This window comes from Lissotriton helveticus, chromosome 1_2 (assembly GCF_964261635.1).
Source record: "Lissotriton helveticus chromosome 1_2, aLisHel1.1, whole genome shotgun sequence".
NCBI lineage: Eukaryota > Metazoa > Chordata > Amphibia > Caudata > Salamandridae > Lissotriton > Lissotriton helveticus.
In genome coordinates, this window is record NC_136058.1 from 446,007,118 (window position 1) to 446,025,134 (window position 18,017).

The 18,017-nt window shown below is 49.7% G+C and overlaps 1 protein-coding gene across 2 annotated transcripts in view; it reads left to right on the forward strand.

Moving 5' to 3' along the window:
• Positions 1-18,017, forward strand: part of LOC144807694 (uncharacterized) — a 162,845-nt gene that overhangs the window by 129,006 nt on the left and 15,822 nt on the right. For both annotated transcript variants that reach the window (XM_078673339.1, XM_078673338.1), the window contains exons 5-7: positions 6,085-6,201; positions 6,906-7,022; positions 8,313-8,423. In XM_078673339.1, the coding sequence (XP_078529465.1) occupies positions 6,085-6,201; positions 6,906-7,022; positions 8,313-8,423 (345 nt within the window). The remainder of the gene's footprint in view (positions 1-6,084; positions 6,202-6,905; positions 7,023-8,312; positions 8,424-18,017) is intronic.

The window sequence follows — 18,017 nt, forward strand, 5'->3', positions numbered from 1 at the left end:
AAACCCTCATTTCTGGAACCTTCCAGACATGTTGATTTGGATTTTATTGTCCTCAGAAGAGCCGCGGTGTAATGCTTTATATGTGATATAGGCTGTCTTGTATGTACGTCATGTTTAACGGTGGTAGATCACTCAGGCATCACATGGTCAAATTGCACATTTTCTGGTGCCAGAGGGCACTCAATGGTCAGCAGGCTGCAGAATGATTCTGGGGGAGAGGAATGTCCTTTCTTAAGAAGCCTGGCAGAAAGCACCCCTTACTGGAATCTTGCAATGACTGTTATTTGGACAATGGTCTTAAAGTTGGCATTTAGGAAGAAAGGTCTCATGATTCTTTTACTGTGGCTTTAATATACATTTTTAGTCCAAGTTTGGAGTTGAGGATGACGCCTTGAGATTTAGTTGCAGTAGCTACTTGGAAAGAGATCGTAATGCTGTTCTGATGTTGGGCAATTCTGGTGGAGACTGGTGATTGGGTTTGAGACCGAGGATAAGGAATCAAGCCTTTTTGTAGAATATGTTTCACTTTTATCTGTTTCACCCTGAACCGAGACGGCGACATGAGTGGGTTGCTAGGGATGTTATTTGTGCAGTTAATTTTCAGGTACGATTGAGTATCTTCAGAGTACTGTGGAAATAGAATCCCAGGTATGTAATTGTAGCCTAAAGGCACAACAACTAAAAAAAATTAATTCCCACAGAGTTTTATATACCGTAAACTTGACCCGTAGGTATCAGAGCTCTTTACCTGAGCACCAGTTGCGTTACAGACGGACACATTAATTTTTTGTTAGGCACGGAGAGATTAAGAGGCACATGCATTAAAAACGATTTTGCGATTCCTTAACAGCAATTATTAAGAAATCTCTATTACGGAATCGAAAAAGTGAATGCATCAAAAAATTCACTATATTTTAGCGAATCGGTAACATTTGCTATTTCCAATGGCAAGCCCGCTATTACAGAATCTGTAATAGCAAATTCGCTATTACAGAATCTGTAATAGCAAATTCGCTATTACAGAATCGCTAACAGCGATTTACCCATATTGCTGCCTTGGGATGACATCACAATCAGGAACTGAATCAGTGAATGCACACAACTGTTCTCAGAGAGAGTGGAAGCAGGAGGCAGACTGGTGTAAGTGAGCAGAAAGAAGCTGTGTTTGCAGCAGAAGTAGTGAGAAAACAACAGCATGGCCACAAAAAAAGGAAAGAGAAAGGAGAGGCAGGAAAAGAAAGCTTAAATTCAGTGATAAAGAACTGGAAATCCTCATTGAGGAAGTGGTGCTGAGCCACAACTTTTGATAAACTTTGGTAAGCAGGGAGAGCTTTTTGGTAAACTCTCCCTGCAGGTTGCAGAGTCAGTCAAACGACAAATGTGGCTGGGAATCCAAGCTAAGGTTAATGCTGTGGGGAATAACACAACATGCAATCTCGGACCTGCGCAAGCGCTGGTACGACCTGCGCAGCTGAGCTAAAGAGAGGGTGGCTGAAAGGCTAGCAGCTGCAAAAGAAACTGGAGGGGGATCATCTTTTGAACGTCCAAACACACCCCTGGAGGACATGGTGGAATCCACACTGCAACCAGAGGCAGTTGTCGGGATAACACAGAATTACACCTCTGAACAGGCGGGTACCTCCCAAGGTGCGACCACTGCTAAATATATTTCAATGTTAAATGTAACTAAATTAGCCCCAAATGCATATCCTGCGTAGTGTAGTATACCTGAGTCCAGTCCACATTTTACTTGCAACACCCAAATGCTTTGTGGGAGTTGTATACAGTCAAATGTAAGAGCAAGACAAGGAGGGACCAAAACTGCTTTAGTGCAGCAGAGTACAGCAAGGAAATGACTAAAGTAGACTTTGTCCATAACAGAAGTAAATTTATTAGACATTTGCATGCGCAATGTCACAAACATGTACAGAAAAAGAATAACTGAACTTGCACTGTTTAAAATCACAGATGCAGCAGCACAGGACAGTTACGTGGCTGACGTCCACAAGTCAGAGGGAGCAGTGGATCAGTCTGAGGAGGTACCAGAAGGGCCAGAATCCTCACCCATACCTTCTCCCACTCAGTGCAGGCGAATAGTCCCACCACTCCCTGCTTTGGACAGTGATGAAGAGAGGGACACAGGTACGCCAACACAGCAGGTTGGCAACACACCACCAACACCAACAGAGGTACCAGTGCGGCGCAGGTCCATCCATTTCTGAGGCGAAGGCCCAGGGCAATCCTGACAGTCTGCAGAGTATGATGGGGCAGCTGCCTGGAGTGGGCTGGAGGGCAAGATGCTCAGGGTCCAGCGCCTGCAAGGAAGGAACATGAGGATTATGCAGGGCAAGTGGGGACAATGGCAACACACCTGGGGGACAAACGTGACTGCCTGAGAGAGCTCACCACTGCTATAGTTGAAGGGCCCGGGGCAAACACGGAAAACCTAGCCAGTGTTTCAACAGCTATGCACGACTTGTGCATGGTCATCTACGGTAAGCATGCCTCCCATGGTAGGAGGCATCACACTTTGATGGGGCGCCTGGATGGTTACACCAGGGCAATCAGTAGGCTGAGCACAACTACAGCTCAGCTTTCGTGTCGTGCTGTCAGCATGCACAGGAGATGAGCCACCGCTCTGGGGATGTGGCAAGGGGCCTCATCCAGGTCACTAATACAGTGGAACAAGTCCAGACTGCTGCAGCTGGTGGCACCAACGTATGTGCAGGGGGGATAGTGAGGAGGCCTCCAGCCTCAGTGGCCTACTAGCACCTGTCACAAATCCCAGGAGTCGCATTACCAGGAGCAACACTGGCACAGAAGGCTCAATTGGGGATGTGAGTGACCCTACTGAGAGGCCCACGGGAGTGCGTGGCCGGAAAAAGTAGTGACCTGGACAGGTACTATTCTGGTGAGGTAACCAGCAGCATGTACATTGTTCATACTGACGTGTAAGTGCCAAGGCAAAATCATTTAATTGTCTGTATGTACACTACACTTTTCGGCACCTGGTATGTATGCATTAACACTACCACAATATTGTTGCAATAAACCGGAGAGCACCTACTGTGTTGTCTCATGATAACCCACCTTAGAAATAATGTTGAGTGATCCCCTCTGCTGCATTTGGACCGCCTGCCGCTTGCGGCGGTTGTCTTGGCTGAATGTCTACCACTGGCTCGCTGTCAGAGGCTTCCAGGGGAATGTCTCTATTTGGGGATATGTTGTGCAACATGGCACATGTGGCAACTATTTTGCAGCAAGTCTCCCGCCTATACTGTAATGCACCCCCAGTTTTGTGAAGGCAGCGAAACCGAGATTTTAGTAACCCAAATGTCCTCTCAATCATGTTGTGTGTGGAAATGTGTGCCTCATTGTATCGCTGTAAATTAGAACAATTCCCAACAGGTATCAATTGGAAGACAGTTTCAAAAGGTGTATGCAATATGCATTACAAAAGGAAGAAATAAGGAGTCACTGCAATTTTTTGAAAAAAGGGGGTATTATTCACCACTTTAAGAGCATGGCTCCCGCTTTCATTGCGAGCTCCAGCCTTTCGCGATAGTGGTCTTCGCCCCGACGTCTTGATTCACTCAGACGCCGATTACTCCCGCTGACTCAAGCCATCCAAATCGCTATTCAGCATTGGACCCGACATACCAGTCCCTCCACCCGCACGACTCTGCCTTGGGTGGACATCACTGTTCCCCCGACAACCCAGTCCTGATGACGATCCCGACTGACGGGGATCGAAACGCCGTCGACCACACAGCTTAATTTTATGGCGCCCTTTATGTTTTGTACTCCTGAAAATTGACTCATTCTTGTTTTAAGTGATTACAACTTGATCCTTGGAGCCATTACTTTGTAAATTTCACCTATTGTCACAACGCACCGACCACGCTGTTTCACCCCAGCACTTGCACTACCACTACCACTCACTGTATATATTTATGTATATATCACCTTCACCAAGTGCCACCGGGTTGTCACACGATTTGATCTGTACAGTGCTGTTTAACTGTATGACTATGCAACAGACCCGCCATGCTCTTAAAGTGGTGAATAATACCCCCTTTTTTCAAAAAATTGCAGTGACTCCTTATTTCTTCCTTTTGTAATGCATATTGCATACACCTTTTGAAACTGTCTTCCAATTGATACCTGTTGGGAATTGTTCTAATTTACAGCATACACCCATCCCAACGTGGTCTATGGGTCCCCTCCTGTTAGTCTTACTCATTGTATCGCTGCTCACTTGGTCTAGCAGGATTCAGATATGGAGTCAGGATGATAGAGGGCACAGCGTATCGCTTTGTTCGCCCTAAGTGTGGCAGGGTATGCTCAGACGTGAGTCCCTTGTTCACTTGGCCACTGGATTCAAGATAGCCTGGCTGATGAGGATTATGAATCCGAAACCGGTCCCAGGATAATTGTTTCCGGTCCAGGGAAGACATGGCTTTGCAGTTCGGGCTGCACTGTTCCCATAAGGCACAGGGTCAGACTGATTTGCATATAGCCATGTCTGAACTGGGGTGGCTGAGTGAACTAAAGAATGGTGATGGATTTAAACCCAGATCAGTTGACTGGGGGTGAGTGTTTGATTTGTTCAAATGCTCCGTCCATCATCCCCTTTTGTATCGCTTTATGCGCTATTACTAACAGGATGTAAAAAGAAAATACATTAGTCACAGCAATGTGTCACCATGACAGACAGGTGTGCAAGTCAGTATTACATCTGTTTACTGAGCAAATATCCTTCTCCAAATTCACCCGCAAGTAGACATCTGTGTATGCCACTATGTCTGAAGATATAGGAGTCATGTGCACTGCCGGGGTAACAAGCCACAATGTCTGTGATTATGTTTTTAGAATTGCAGATAACTTAAATGTTCAATGAATGGTAACATTTCCGGTATCAGTAAATCTACTCATTCCCTGAGGGGGGACAAATGGCTACATGCGTCCCATCGATGCAGCCTATGACATGCGGAAATGGGCAACTTGATAAAAATGTAATTTAGTTTGCAGCAATTCCTGTGGTGTTGCAGGGAATTGAATGTGGTGGTGTATCCTCTGCAGCATGGCATCAAGGAATGCATTGAAAAATCTTGAAAGGGCACTTTGGGCGACACCTCCAGCGGCAGCAATTACTCCCTGGAAGCTCCCTGAAGCTAGGAGGTGCAGAGAACAGGCGACCTGCACGTGCTTGGGGATGGCATGTGTCCTGCGAGTCTGACACTGCAGTATTGGATCCAATTCAGCTATGAGCTCATAGATTGTGTCAGCATTCAGCCTATAGTTATCTCTTCCTCAGTCTGCCCTAGCAAAGTAACGCGCAGTCTGAATATACGCTCCTGTATCCTCCTTCTCTGTGCTGCCGCTCTTAGCCTCATTCTCCTCACCATGACGCAGAGCGCTGCCATTGTGAAACATTCTGAGGCCTTCTGGGACTGTTTTAGTAGTTTGCTGATGATTTTCATCTGATTTGTTCAATGTAAAATTGTTACCACCTGATATAATTTGTTCTTAGTTAAGAACTGCCAATCGCGATTTTTTTGAGGATTCGCAATCTCCAATTGTTTTTTTCATGCATAGGTTTTGCGACTCTTTAATTGGGATTACCTATAGCAGAATTGGTATTAAGGTAATCGCAATTTTTAGCGAATATTGTTGAAAATCAGCTATTTTGCTTCCGGCATTGCATTAGGCTATTTTGCAATTGCAAACAGCCTTTCTTTGCGATTTGCAACGTTTGCAATCACAAAATAGCTTGATGCATCGGTCCCTAAGTGATTAAGAATCACAGGATGTTGAGCATCCCTGCCGAGACTCAAACCTTGTTCGACAGCTCTAGCTGTAGGGCCACATCCTCGTCCCAACTTGAACAACAATCATTAAGAACTGAGCATTGAGTAACTCTGAAGGGTGAAAACTTAATATTAGAGAAGATGTCATGATTTTCCACGCAATATCCCCTCTGCCTCATCCTTATCCACATGATTTATTGGGTATTTTCTTTTTCAGCCTTTAGCTGCACTTCTGCGTTTCTATTTCGTCTGATTCTTATTTTATTTTTCACAGTAATGGTAAACCCAACACCTGCTGTTTCATCAGACATGAAGGAGGAGGCCCAGGACTGCGCCATTGGACACGATCATGAGGACTGTGAGACAAAGAGAAGTCTCCATATTATTACAGGTGAGTAAACGAGGCCCCCTTGAAAAAGACGTAATATGTCCTCCCTTAATCCCAAAGGTGACGAGTCCACCCCTCTACTCCTTAGTATCTGAGAGCTGTTGAAAGTTGTACATTTCCCTCGTCCCTTTACTATCTGACAGATGATGACAAAGACATAGACCTTCCTTTAACTCTTCTTACCGTACAGAGGTTTTATCATAATGCACCCCCCTCTGCACACCCTGTTTATTCTCCACAGCCATCAGAGTTGGCATTTGACATAGATCTAGAAAGAGACCCTTCCCCTCCTCCATCCTGCTTAAGGAATTCAGCCTTTTTGCTGAATATGTTTCAGTTGTATCTGTCTCACCCATGCCCAGACCGGAGACATGCGAGTGGGTATGGTATCGATTTTATTTGTGCATTCTATTCTCTGGAATGACTGAGTATCATCGGTGTATGGGTGGAGATAGAATCCCAGGTTGTGTACCTGTTCACCGAAAGGCGCAACATATAAGTTGACCAGCAGTGGGATAGGATGGAGCCTGGAGTACCTCTGAAGGGTGAAAGTTTAACATTAGAGGAGTCACCAGTTTTATTTTTCTCCCTCTGCCTCTCCCTCGTCCCCGTCCCCTTCCTCTTGCTTTCTTGACAATTTTCATGTGCAGCCTTTACATGCACTTCTGTGATTGTATTCCTTCTGAGTCTCATTTTATTTTTGGCAGTGATGGTAGACACAGGACCTGCAGTTTCATCAAACTTCAAGGAGGAGGCCGAGGACTGTCCCATGCTGCCCGATAACGAGGACTGTGAGACCAAGAGAAGCCTCAATATTATTACAGGTGAGAAAACAAGGCCCACTTGAAAAAGACATACAAATATCATCCCTTGATCCCAATGATGATGGAGAAAACACCCCTCTACGCCTTAGTATCTTGGAGCTCTTCGGTTCTATATTTCCCTCATGCCTTTACCCTCTGACAGATGTTGACAAAGGCACATAGTCTGTTCAGTGAGTGGTACCGGACAGAGACTTCAGCATTATACAATCCCCCACACTCTGGGCGCGATTCACAAAGAGCCTCTGCACTAGTAGTGGAGGCTTTGCAGTCGTGGCAGGATGTCCACACTCGTGGTGGGATCTCCACAGTACAGTTTTTTATTCTGCAGATGCCACCACGAGTGCGTAGTCTCCGCCGTGAGTGTAGAGCCTTGGCCACGAATGTGGAGCCTTGACCACGGGTGTGCAGCATCAGCCACGAGTGCTGAGCCTCTGCCACGAGTGTGCAGTCTCTGCCACAAGTGCGCAGCGTCCACCGTCAGTGTGGAGCCACCACCGCCTCTGCCGCAAGTGCAGAGCCTCCACCACAAGTGCGGTGCCTCTGCTACAGGTGCAGAGCCTCCGCTACGAGTGCAGAGCCTCCACCACGAGTGCAGAGCCTCCGCCACGAGTGCAGAGCCTCCACCACGAGTGCAGAGCCTCCCCCCATGAGTGCGAAGCCTCGTCCACGAATGCGAAGCCTCGGCCACGAGTACACAGCCTCCTCCGTGAGTGCGCTGCCTCCGCCACGAGTGCAGAGCCTCCACCACGAGTGCAGAGCCTCCGCCACGAGTGTAGAGCCTCCACCACGAGTGTAGAGCCTCCACCACGAGTGTAGAGCCTCCACCACGAGTGCAGAGCCTCCGCCACGAGTGCAGAGCCTCCGCCACGAGTGCAGAGCCTCCGCCACGAGTGAAGAGTCTCCCCCACGAGTGCAGAGCCTCCGCCACGAGTGCAGAGCCTCCACCACGAGTGCAGAGCCTCCACCACGAGTGCAGAGCCTCCCCCCATGAGTGCGAAGCCTCGTCCACGAATGCGAAGCCTCGGCCACGAGTACACAGCCTCCTCCGTGAGTGCGCTGCCTCCGCCACGAGTGCGCTTCCTCTGCCACAAGTGCGCTTCCTCTGCCACGAGTGCGCTTCCTCTGCCACGATTGCGCTGCCTCTGCCACACGTGCGCACGGAGAGCTACATAGGCAACCTGTCCCCACCCCCCCTCCCCCACCACCACTTTTGCAATATCTCTGCTGAGTAATTGTCTTCGGAGATTCCTGTTATGTGCACAGATTTGGTAATATATCATTTGTTTACAGTAATGGCAGACATCAAACCGACTACTGTGCCAGACATCAAAGAAGAGCAAGAAGATTGCTCTGTGGACGGCGAGGACTCGGAGGTGAAAGTAAGCACCGGTGATCAGAGAGGTGAGTAAATAACACCAAATATAAATAGATAAGAGACCTCCTTGATCCCAGCAGGAGTGCGGAGTGTCATCTGCTGTGCCCCAGTTGTTGGCATTGGCTCATCCTTTGTGATGGTGCTTTCATTGGTGTTTGTTTTGCAATTAAACAAACGCATCTTTGTTTGTTTCGCCATTTCTTTTCCTCATCTCTATGTTGCTTTCTCCTCTTTGAAATATTCCTTTACATGTTTCATGCTCCTAGTTTCTTGTTCTTGCCTCAAACAGCACTGCTCGCACAAGATCTATTTACTGTCCAGGATTCAGGGCAAGGTTGAGTGCTGTGATTCTATAGCGGTCTCCTCGTCTGTTTGCTTCTTGGCACACAATGCCTAGCTCTTTCATTCTTGCTCCATTTGTGACATTGGACAATTGTGGCATTGAATGTAGTGCAAGGTGCCCGTGGGTGCTGTAGAGTACAAGCATCGCCACTGAGAGCGTTCCTGCACCCACTGCTCTCTAGGTGTAGGGATGGAAGGGGAGAGAACGCTTTCCCTGGTGACGTGTACTGGATCTCCTTAAATGATTTCCCCAGAGGAAGTTGTTGGGATCCATGCTCTTCATAGAGGCGGGGGAAGAATGTGTGTTCTTCTCTCCCAAGAGTCTTATGTTGCTGAAGTTCCTCCTCCTCAGAGAGTTTATTATATTTTTAACATCACACAGGGGTGAGTTTACCTTGACATGGATGGATCAGGGCTCAGAGTCTGAGTTTTTGGGACATTAGTAATTTGAGTTATGCTGCTTCTTTGCTCAGGTCAAACTGATCTGGTTGATCGTGATTCTCTAAACCCCCCGAGCCTATTCTGAGCAAGGAGGTGGGCCTGTCAAATTTACATGGTAGGTGCATCCCGTAACAGGCCAAGATAGCACTGGCCAGAGAGACTAGTACATTTTGTAAACATCTATCCTCCCTGTATTATGTTAGTGAAAACACCTCGCCCTGTAGGGGAGAGACCTTCACCACCAAAGACTCAGTTTGGGGTTCACAGAGACAAACACATGACTCTCTTGGAGAATTGGAGGATGAAGGATTGAAGTGGACTCCCAAGCTTTCAGTTTTTTCCTCCTAGGATCCAAGAACGAGGTTGAGCCGATGATATATTGGCATTAAGGCAACTGCAGCATTTGAGTCCCAGCGGAGCACAGATGGGTTCCATATCCGGCTACGGGATGGATCTTGTATGAAGTCCACTCTCTCTGATAGCCAGGCATGAACCCAAAGCAGATGGCATCCTGAGGAGACAGACTGCAGGTATCAAGACACACTCCTGAGAGTCCTGCAGAGGAACCAGAGCAACAAACACCAGCTGTTGTGGCCAAGGGTTTCAGCGCCACTTAAAAATGGACAATCTGAGAGAAAAGGTCAGAATGGGCTTGTGACCCTTGACACCTCTGCTTTTCTTGTACCTCTAGTGTTTCAAAAGGTATTTGAGATGAGTTAAAACACTGCAGAAAAGCATTCGGTTTTCTTTCATGTGGGCAGTCTCTCTACTCACTGACTCAGTGGTCTTTACTTCATAGCTTCTACCAGCACAGCTGGGCAGCTGTCCCTAACCACTGGGAGAGGAGAAGGAGTCAGGACAGGGACCTTTCGGGCCAGGCTGGAACTGCAGTAGAGACTGCCAGCCAGAAGAGCTAAGCTCTCGTACCATCAGAAGACCCCAAGTCTTGACCACCTGTATCCTGTACGGGAAACTTTAACTTTGTTATGAACCATACAAACAATACTGGTAGCAATTAACAGTCCGGCACATCTCCAGTGCAAGTCACACAGTCTCATTCTCCACATTTCTGATCTAGACAAGCACAGAAGCATCCCTATAAACGTGATAGTAGTACACTGTAAGAATTTCTCATCTCCTCCCCATAAGGCCAGGACCTTGCTGAGTGGATTCACGTGTGTCTTCAGCGGGCTCATTCAGTGCCCCAGAATTCTTTCCTTGGGCTCCACTCATTGTCTAATTTCTTCAGACATCCTGTTATGTTATGTCATTTTGTATGGTGCACATGTCACCCACAAGGGTGTCCCGGGCTTGAGCAGGGGTGTGTAGGTGTGTGGTCCCCACAGAGTTATTCGAAGAGCCAGGTCTTCAGCTTCGTTCGGAACTCAAGAAGTGAGGCGGTGGCTCTGATGTGTTGCAGGAGGTCATGACATGTTTTGGCTGCTGCCGTGACCTGCCACTTCGCCTTAGGGAGAGGGAGCGGAGCCGGACCACAAGTTACAGGCTCCATGTGGCTCCTGCCGTCGCCACCACCACCGACGCCGGATTTTCATGCCAGGAGGCACACATAAAAACAACCTCGTGCTCCCGCAGCGCGGGAAGCCCGTAGTTACTGCTGCTGCTGTGACCTGCCATTCCGGCCTGAGGGAGAGGGAGCAGAGCCGGACCGCAAGTTACAGGCTCCTGTCGTCGCCACCACCACAGACGCCCGATTTTCATGCCAGGAGGCGCGCATAAAAACAACCTCGGGCGCCTGCAGGGCGGGAAGCCCGCAATTACTGCGTCTGTCGTGACCAAGCCTTCCAGCCTAAGGGAGAGGGAGCGGAGCCGGACCACAAGTCCCAGGCTCCATGTGGCCCCTGCCGTCGCCACCACCACAGACGCCGGATTTTCATGCCAGGATGCACACATAAAACAACACCGGGCTCCCGCAGCGCGGGAAGTCTGTAATTACTGCTGCTGCTGTGACCTGCAATCGGGCAATAACCACGCCCCACTCCAGCTCTGGGTAAAAGGCCGCTTTTATTGGACAGATAGGCATTACATAATACAAATAACATAACATATCATAGCATCAACAATTCCCCGACCTAACACCCCCATCCCCTACTCCAATGTCCCTTTGACCACTAATTTCCCACTTGTTCGGCCTAACCTCCTCCCCGAGCCTATGTCCCTCTCCTGCCTACCTCTTGACTCCAACTTCACTCCCCTGCTTCCCTCTGACCAAACCTATTCCTAATGCCCCCAACCCTTCCTGCCTGTCTTGATTTCCTCCCAATCTGCCACTGTCCAAGCGACGAGAAACCAGAAAAATATGGGCACGAGCCCAGGAAAAAATGTTTTTTTTTTTTTTGGTCCATGACAAAAAACAGAGGGTGGGAGGGTGGGACAAAACTCCTTTCCTCCCGCCGTCCGCCGAAAGTGCGCCACAGGGAACGTTGTGTCCGATGCTCGCGCCAACCCCCTGACCAATCCCTGCGCGCCCCCACCCGCGAGCAGCAGCGGGGCATACCAATGCCCGAACTAGCCCAGGAGCGAACGCCCTTCGTGCGTCGCCCCCAAGACCCCTACTCCAATGTCCCTTTGACCACTAATTTCCCACTTGTTCGGCCTAACCTCCTCTCCGAGCCTATGTCCCTCTCCTGCCTACCTCTTGACTCCAACTTCACTCCCCTGCTTCCCTCTGACCGAACCTATTCCTAATGCCCCCAACCCTTCCTGCCTGTCTTGATTTCCTCCCAATCTGCCACCAGGAAAAACCCCATCACGGGTGTTTTTCCTGCCCCCCCACCCACAAAACTGTATCAACCAAAATATATGCCATAAAAAACCTCTGTCGCCAAACAGGAAACTTTATTTTGCATGTAAACAAACTGTACGCATGGACATGGAAAAACAGTAAATGCAGCCAAATAAACTGTCGCCTAACAGTGAAAAAGTTTTTGACTTAAAAGCATGTAATAAAACTATCACCCCAAGAAGGCATGAAGAAAATACGGAAAATCGTTAAATGCTAAAACTTGCTGTAAAAACAGCGGCAGAACTGTGAGAAGAAACGAATGTACCTAGAAATAGAAAAAGACGGCAGGGGGGGGGGGGAGGGAGGAGGGGAAACAAGGGCAGGGAAAAATAGAAAAACAGTGATAAGGTGAAAAAAGGGGATGCAGCTAAAATTACCAATGAAAACATATTACTGAAACAACATGTGTAATGAAAATACTGCCGCTACAACAGTACCGATTCAACACCAAGGATTGATGTTTAAAAGACTAGCAAGTAACTCACGAATGCGTAGCAGATAAACCTCATTACCCATAAAAGAAAGGTGCACCCATCATGCCGGAAAAAATGAAAGTCTGCTCTATTAATGTCATCGTGCTCTAACCAGAAAATGCGATTTATAAAACAAAAACGTTGAAGATCCCTGTTCACCTTTCTCCGAGCACGTTCCACAGCCGTGTAACTGTTTGCCCCTCTCCAAACTCTTTTGGGCTGTAGAGCAGTCAATATGAGCTGACAACGGGGCCATGTTTTCAAGAAAACTTCCATGTCAGCTTTCATGTCGATCAGTAAACCCAACCCAGATAATTGGACCAAATCATTTTCTCCTAAATGAAGTAACAAAAAGTCCGGCATGTTTTTAAAGTACAACTCACTTATAAGTGGGAGCAACTGTCCCCACTTCATCCCACTTTTGCCACACCAAGATAAGGCCACTGCATCAGACGGGAACCCCAAATTGCGACCAAAAGGACGTTTGTCCGCCTGCGTGGCAGCCCACTTGATGAATGAATGGCCAATGAGCCAGACTTGCTTGCGACCTGAAAAGAAAAATCAATTAATACCCACAATCTATACAATCTGATCGATCTGTCTAACATAACGTAAAAAGCAATCTGAAGACCAACGCCCCACAAATTTTATGCTGTCACAGAGAAACCCCACCTGGCGGCCTCTGAGGCTGCCCCAATACGAAAGGAATGCGTACCAAATAGCTTGGGATCCTCACCAAGGAGAGCTAAAGACTTCCGAAGAATGGCTAACAATTGGGGGGCTTTGAAAGGGGATCCATCCTGGTGATGAAACACAAAAGTGGAAATGGCACCTCCAAAGCTGGAGAAGTCAAACCACGCCTGCACGGGGCAAAGAACCCCCCCATGGCCTGTAACATGACCTTGGAACCCTTACCCATTTGGTCAGTTTTGGAATATGCTAGATATATTTCAATGTGGGACTTGTAAAACGAGACATGTGTGGTCTGCAAAGCATCAGTGACTGAAGTACCCAACAATTCCGAGACCCGGAAGGCCCCAAAAAAGAGCCACACCATGCACAGTTTTGATAGGCAGGCTTCAAATGCAGAACGCTGGTCAGCCCGCTGCTCAAGGGAGCTTTAAAGTTACAAATGGGGGTGGGGTCGCACACTACTCACACACCGGCGGTGTCGCCCCTAAGGACTCTGGTCCAGGGATGGCGAAGACAGCGAAGATAGCAGAAGATCGAAAGATGATGCATCGCGAACACTTTACTACATTGACCAGAGTCCTTAGGGGCGACACCGCCGGTGTGTGAGTAGTGTGCGACCCCACCCCCATTTGTAACTTTAAAGCTCCCTTGAGCAGCGGGCTGACGAGCCTGGGATCCCGCACCTACGCGCCTGAGTGGTACTATACCTGGCAGATATTGGCAGCCATCGGCAACCCCAGTACACGGCCTATCCCTGCTGATGAGGGGTAATACCCCGAAACACGTGTCCAGGGATGGCGAAGACAGCGAAGATAGCAGAAGATCGAAAGATGATGCATCGCGAACACTTTACTACATTGACCAGAGTCCTTAGGGGCGACACCGCCGGTGTGTGAGTAGTGTGCGACCCCACCCCCATTTGTAACTTTAAAGCTCCCTTGAGCAGCGGGCTGACGAGCCTGGGATCCCGCACCTACGCGCCTGAGTGGTACTACAACTGGCAGATATTGGCAGCCATCGGCAACCCCAGTACACGGCCTATCCCTGCTGATGAGGGGTAATACCCCGAAACACGTGTCCAGGGATGGCGAAGACAGCGAAGATAGCAGAAGATCGAAAGATGATGCATCGCGAACACTTTACTACATTGACCAGAGTCCTTAGGGGCGACACCGCCGGTTTGTGAGTAGTGTGCGACCCAACCCCATTTGTAACTTTAAAGCTCCCTTGAGCAGCGGGCTGACGAGCCTGGGATCCCGCACCTACGCGCCTGAGTGGTACTATACCTGGCAGATATTGGCAGCCATCGGCAACCCCAGTACACGGCCTATCCCTGCTGATGAGGGGTAATACCCCGAAACACGTGTCCAGGGATGGCGAAGACAGCGAAGATAGCAGAAGATCGAAAGATGATGCATCGCAAACACTTTACTACATTGACCAGAGTCCTTAGGGGGGACACCGCCGGTGTGTGAGTAGTGTGCGACCCCACCCCCATTTGTAACTTCAAAGCTCCCTTGAGCAGCGGGCTGACGAGCCTGGGATCCCGCACCTACGCACCTGAGTGGTACTATACCTGGCAGATATTGGCAGCCATCGGCAACCCCAGTACACGGCCTATCCCTGCTGATGAGGGGTAATACCCCGAAACACGTGTCCAGGGATGGCGAAGACAGCGAAGATAGCAGTAGATCGAAAGATGATGCATCGCGAACACTTTACTACATTGACCAGAGTCCTTAGGGGCGACACCGCCGGTGTGTGAGTAGTCTGCGACCCCACCCCCATACATAAAATGTCCACCTTGATGGGAGTAAAAGCCTTTGTTTCCAAACTGCGGTGGAAAGCCTCTGCCCCGGCCCGCAAACAATGGTCCCCCCCCCGTGACTCTGCTCCCCAAAACACTGAGTAATGGCATGTTTTCCTCCGCACTTGGAGCACTCATGTTTGTATTTGCAGGGGTTACGCAAACAAAATCCTTTATTGAAATTCCAGCATGCCCCAGAGACAATGGTGTTGGGTCTGTTCCAGGAACCCACCCCCCCCAGGGTGGGTCTAGTCTGAAAGGGCCGATAAGAGACCGCTAAACCACTGGCCGTGTGCATGGATGGTGGTGGCCTCTGGGGATACATCCACTGGACCCACAGTTCATTATTTACCTCTCCCCATGGTTTATCGGGTAATAAAGACAAGCGTGCCCTGAACTCTTCATCGTAATGAAGCCATGCATACCCTCCAAATTCCGATGCCGCCTTCCTGATGACATCAAGGTACGTTAAGAGTGACACAGACCTGTCAGCATATTTTTCGCAATATACACTAGCAAAAATAAGAAATGCAGCGTCCACGAATCTATGTTGGTGGGAACCCGTGGACGTTTGAGAAGTTCCCAAGTCTCTTCCTTGGAGCCCTCTTTGACCTGGATGTCCCTATGCAGGAGCTTAAAGACATCCACAAAATCCCCTTTCCATATCGTGTCTTTCGTGGCTTTACTTAAATGCGCCCCCAAAGGCATAGCAACGCCCATGTAAGGCAGACGTTTGAAAACACCCACTGATTTTTGATCAAGCTCCGGTGTGGTGGAACTCTCAGCAACCACTGGTGTCTGACATGCAGAGAGCAATGACCCTCCTTCTCTAGTATCAGAGGCGCAATCACGAGAAGCCTCTGACAGGACAGTCAACCCATCCGTACCCACACCTCTGTCCACCTTAGTATGCTTAGCGCACCGAGCAAGGGTCTCACCTGGCATACTCTGTGCCGCACGCTCAGTCGCACCATGCTTCGCCCCCTTGGCCGATGACATCGAACTCCTTCCAGAAATGCCAGCTTCGCCACCTCTGGTCTGCAGAAAATAGAAACTAGACAACTCTTTAGCTCGCCCCCCCATTGCCCCAGTGTGAGATAAAGCACCCTCTGCACCCTCCGATCCTGACAGCTCGCCCTCTTCCAGTGAGTCTTCTCCCCCCCCTGGTGAACAATGCCCTACCACCCCTTCCGTATCACAACCACCCCACCCAGAACTACCGCTAGGACGCTCCCCATCTCCAACACCACCATCAAATTCTTTCCAATTTACAACTTTTTTCAAACGTGAAAGTCTCTCGCCTTCAATCGGGGTGGGAAAGTCCGCCACAAACTTCCCGGTCTTCTTGCTTCGGTCGGTGCAGGACGTGGGAAGCCTGAGGGGCACGCTCTCACTGCCCATTGTCGTGCTTGTCAAAGCATTTTTTCCGTTGGGCTGCAAAACGCCATAATTTGAAGCCGGAAATGTGGCATCTCGCTGTAAGCGTTTGAGCCTGCGCCCATCGGTGATTTCACTCGGCATCCAGACCCACTGGCCCTGCCCGTCAAATGTCTGAATTGCAGCAACCCCATCTTTGCTCATGGTGGAAGGCGCAGTGAATGTGGGGGGGGGGACACAAAGAGCTGTGGGGGCTGAGAAATGGCTCGGTTGGCAAAGCAGCGCTGGGCAAAGCCACTGTGTTTGTGTCAACAAAAGGGGAGAAAGGAAGTGCTGCCCTGTCAGCAACAGCGTCAGCAGCTTTGGAAACCAGAGGAGCTAGGTTCCTGTCCGAGACAAGACAGGCGAAAGGGCAGGCAGCAATGACTTCTTCAAACCAAAAACGTTAATGTCCTTCGCAGCCTGCATTTTAGATAATAAAGGTGGCACATTCCCCCCTGTAACACTAGGGGTCGCACCAGCCACATGACAAGGAACAGTAGCAGAAACAGTCTTAGCCAGGGGGACGCTTTTTAAAATTAGCTCGCCTCTGTACAGTAAAAGTAGGCAGGGGGCGAGTGCCGGTTTTCTTCTTTGTGCTTTTGCCATGTTTTGGAGCAGGAAGGGCAACAGGGACAGAAACGAGTCCTGAGGGGCCAGGGGACGGGGCAGGCTGTGTGAATTGCTGCAAGAGGGGGCCACCAGTCCTCGCTCGATAAACAAGCTGCTACTGCAGCGGATACACCGTTGGCAGCCTGGCGCCCCCCCCTCTCCAGCCCGACCCATGCCTATGACAAAACGCCAGGCACGAGCAAATCCTCGCACCCAGCTTCTGCCATAATACGGAGCGCCTCCCTGACCGAGGGGGCTGCCTGCTCCATGGTAATTAGGCCAAAATACTTATAAATTAAAAGTATTTACTCTGCGTCCCCGAGCGCCGACAAAACTTCTTTCCTCCCACCGTCGGCCGAAAGTGCGCCACACGGAACGTTGTGTCCGATGCTCGCGCCAAACCCCCTGACCAATCCCTGCGCGCCACCACCCGCGAGCAGCAGCGGGGCATACCAATGCCCGAACTAGCCCGGGGGCGAACGCCCTTCGTGCGTCGCCCCCAAGACCCCATTCCGGCCTGAGGGAGAGGGAGCCTAGCCAGACCACAAGTCCCAGGCTCTCTGTGGCCCCTGCCGTCGCCACCACCAGGACGTCGGATTTTTGCACCAGGAGGCGCACATAAAAAAACACCAGGCTCCCGCAGCTCGGGAAGCCCGCAATTACTGCTGCTGTCGTGACCTAGCCTTCCAGCCTAAGGGAGAGGGAGCGGAGCCCAACCACAAGTCCCAGGCTCCCTGTGGCTCCTGCCGTCGCCACCAACATCAACGCTGGATTTTTGAGCAAGGAGGCGCGCATAAAAACAACCTTGGGCTCCCGCAGTGCGGGAAGCCCGTAATTACTGCTGCTGCTGTGACCTGCAATTCCTTACAACAAGGGGTGGTGATGGACAGAGTCTCTGAATTAAGGAGAGTACTCTCACCCAGTCAAGAGATCAGGGCTAGATCCAACACCGTTTTTTAGCTCATTGCACCATCCCAGTTTCAGAACCTGGCTGTATGCAAATTAGTCTGTCCCTGGCCCAGTGCATCATGGG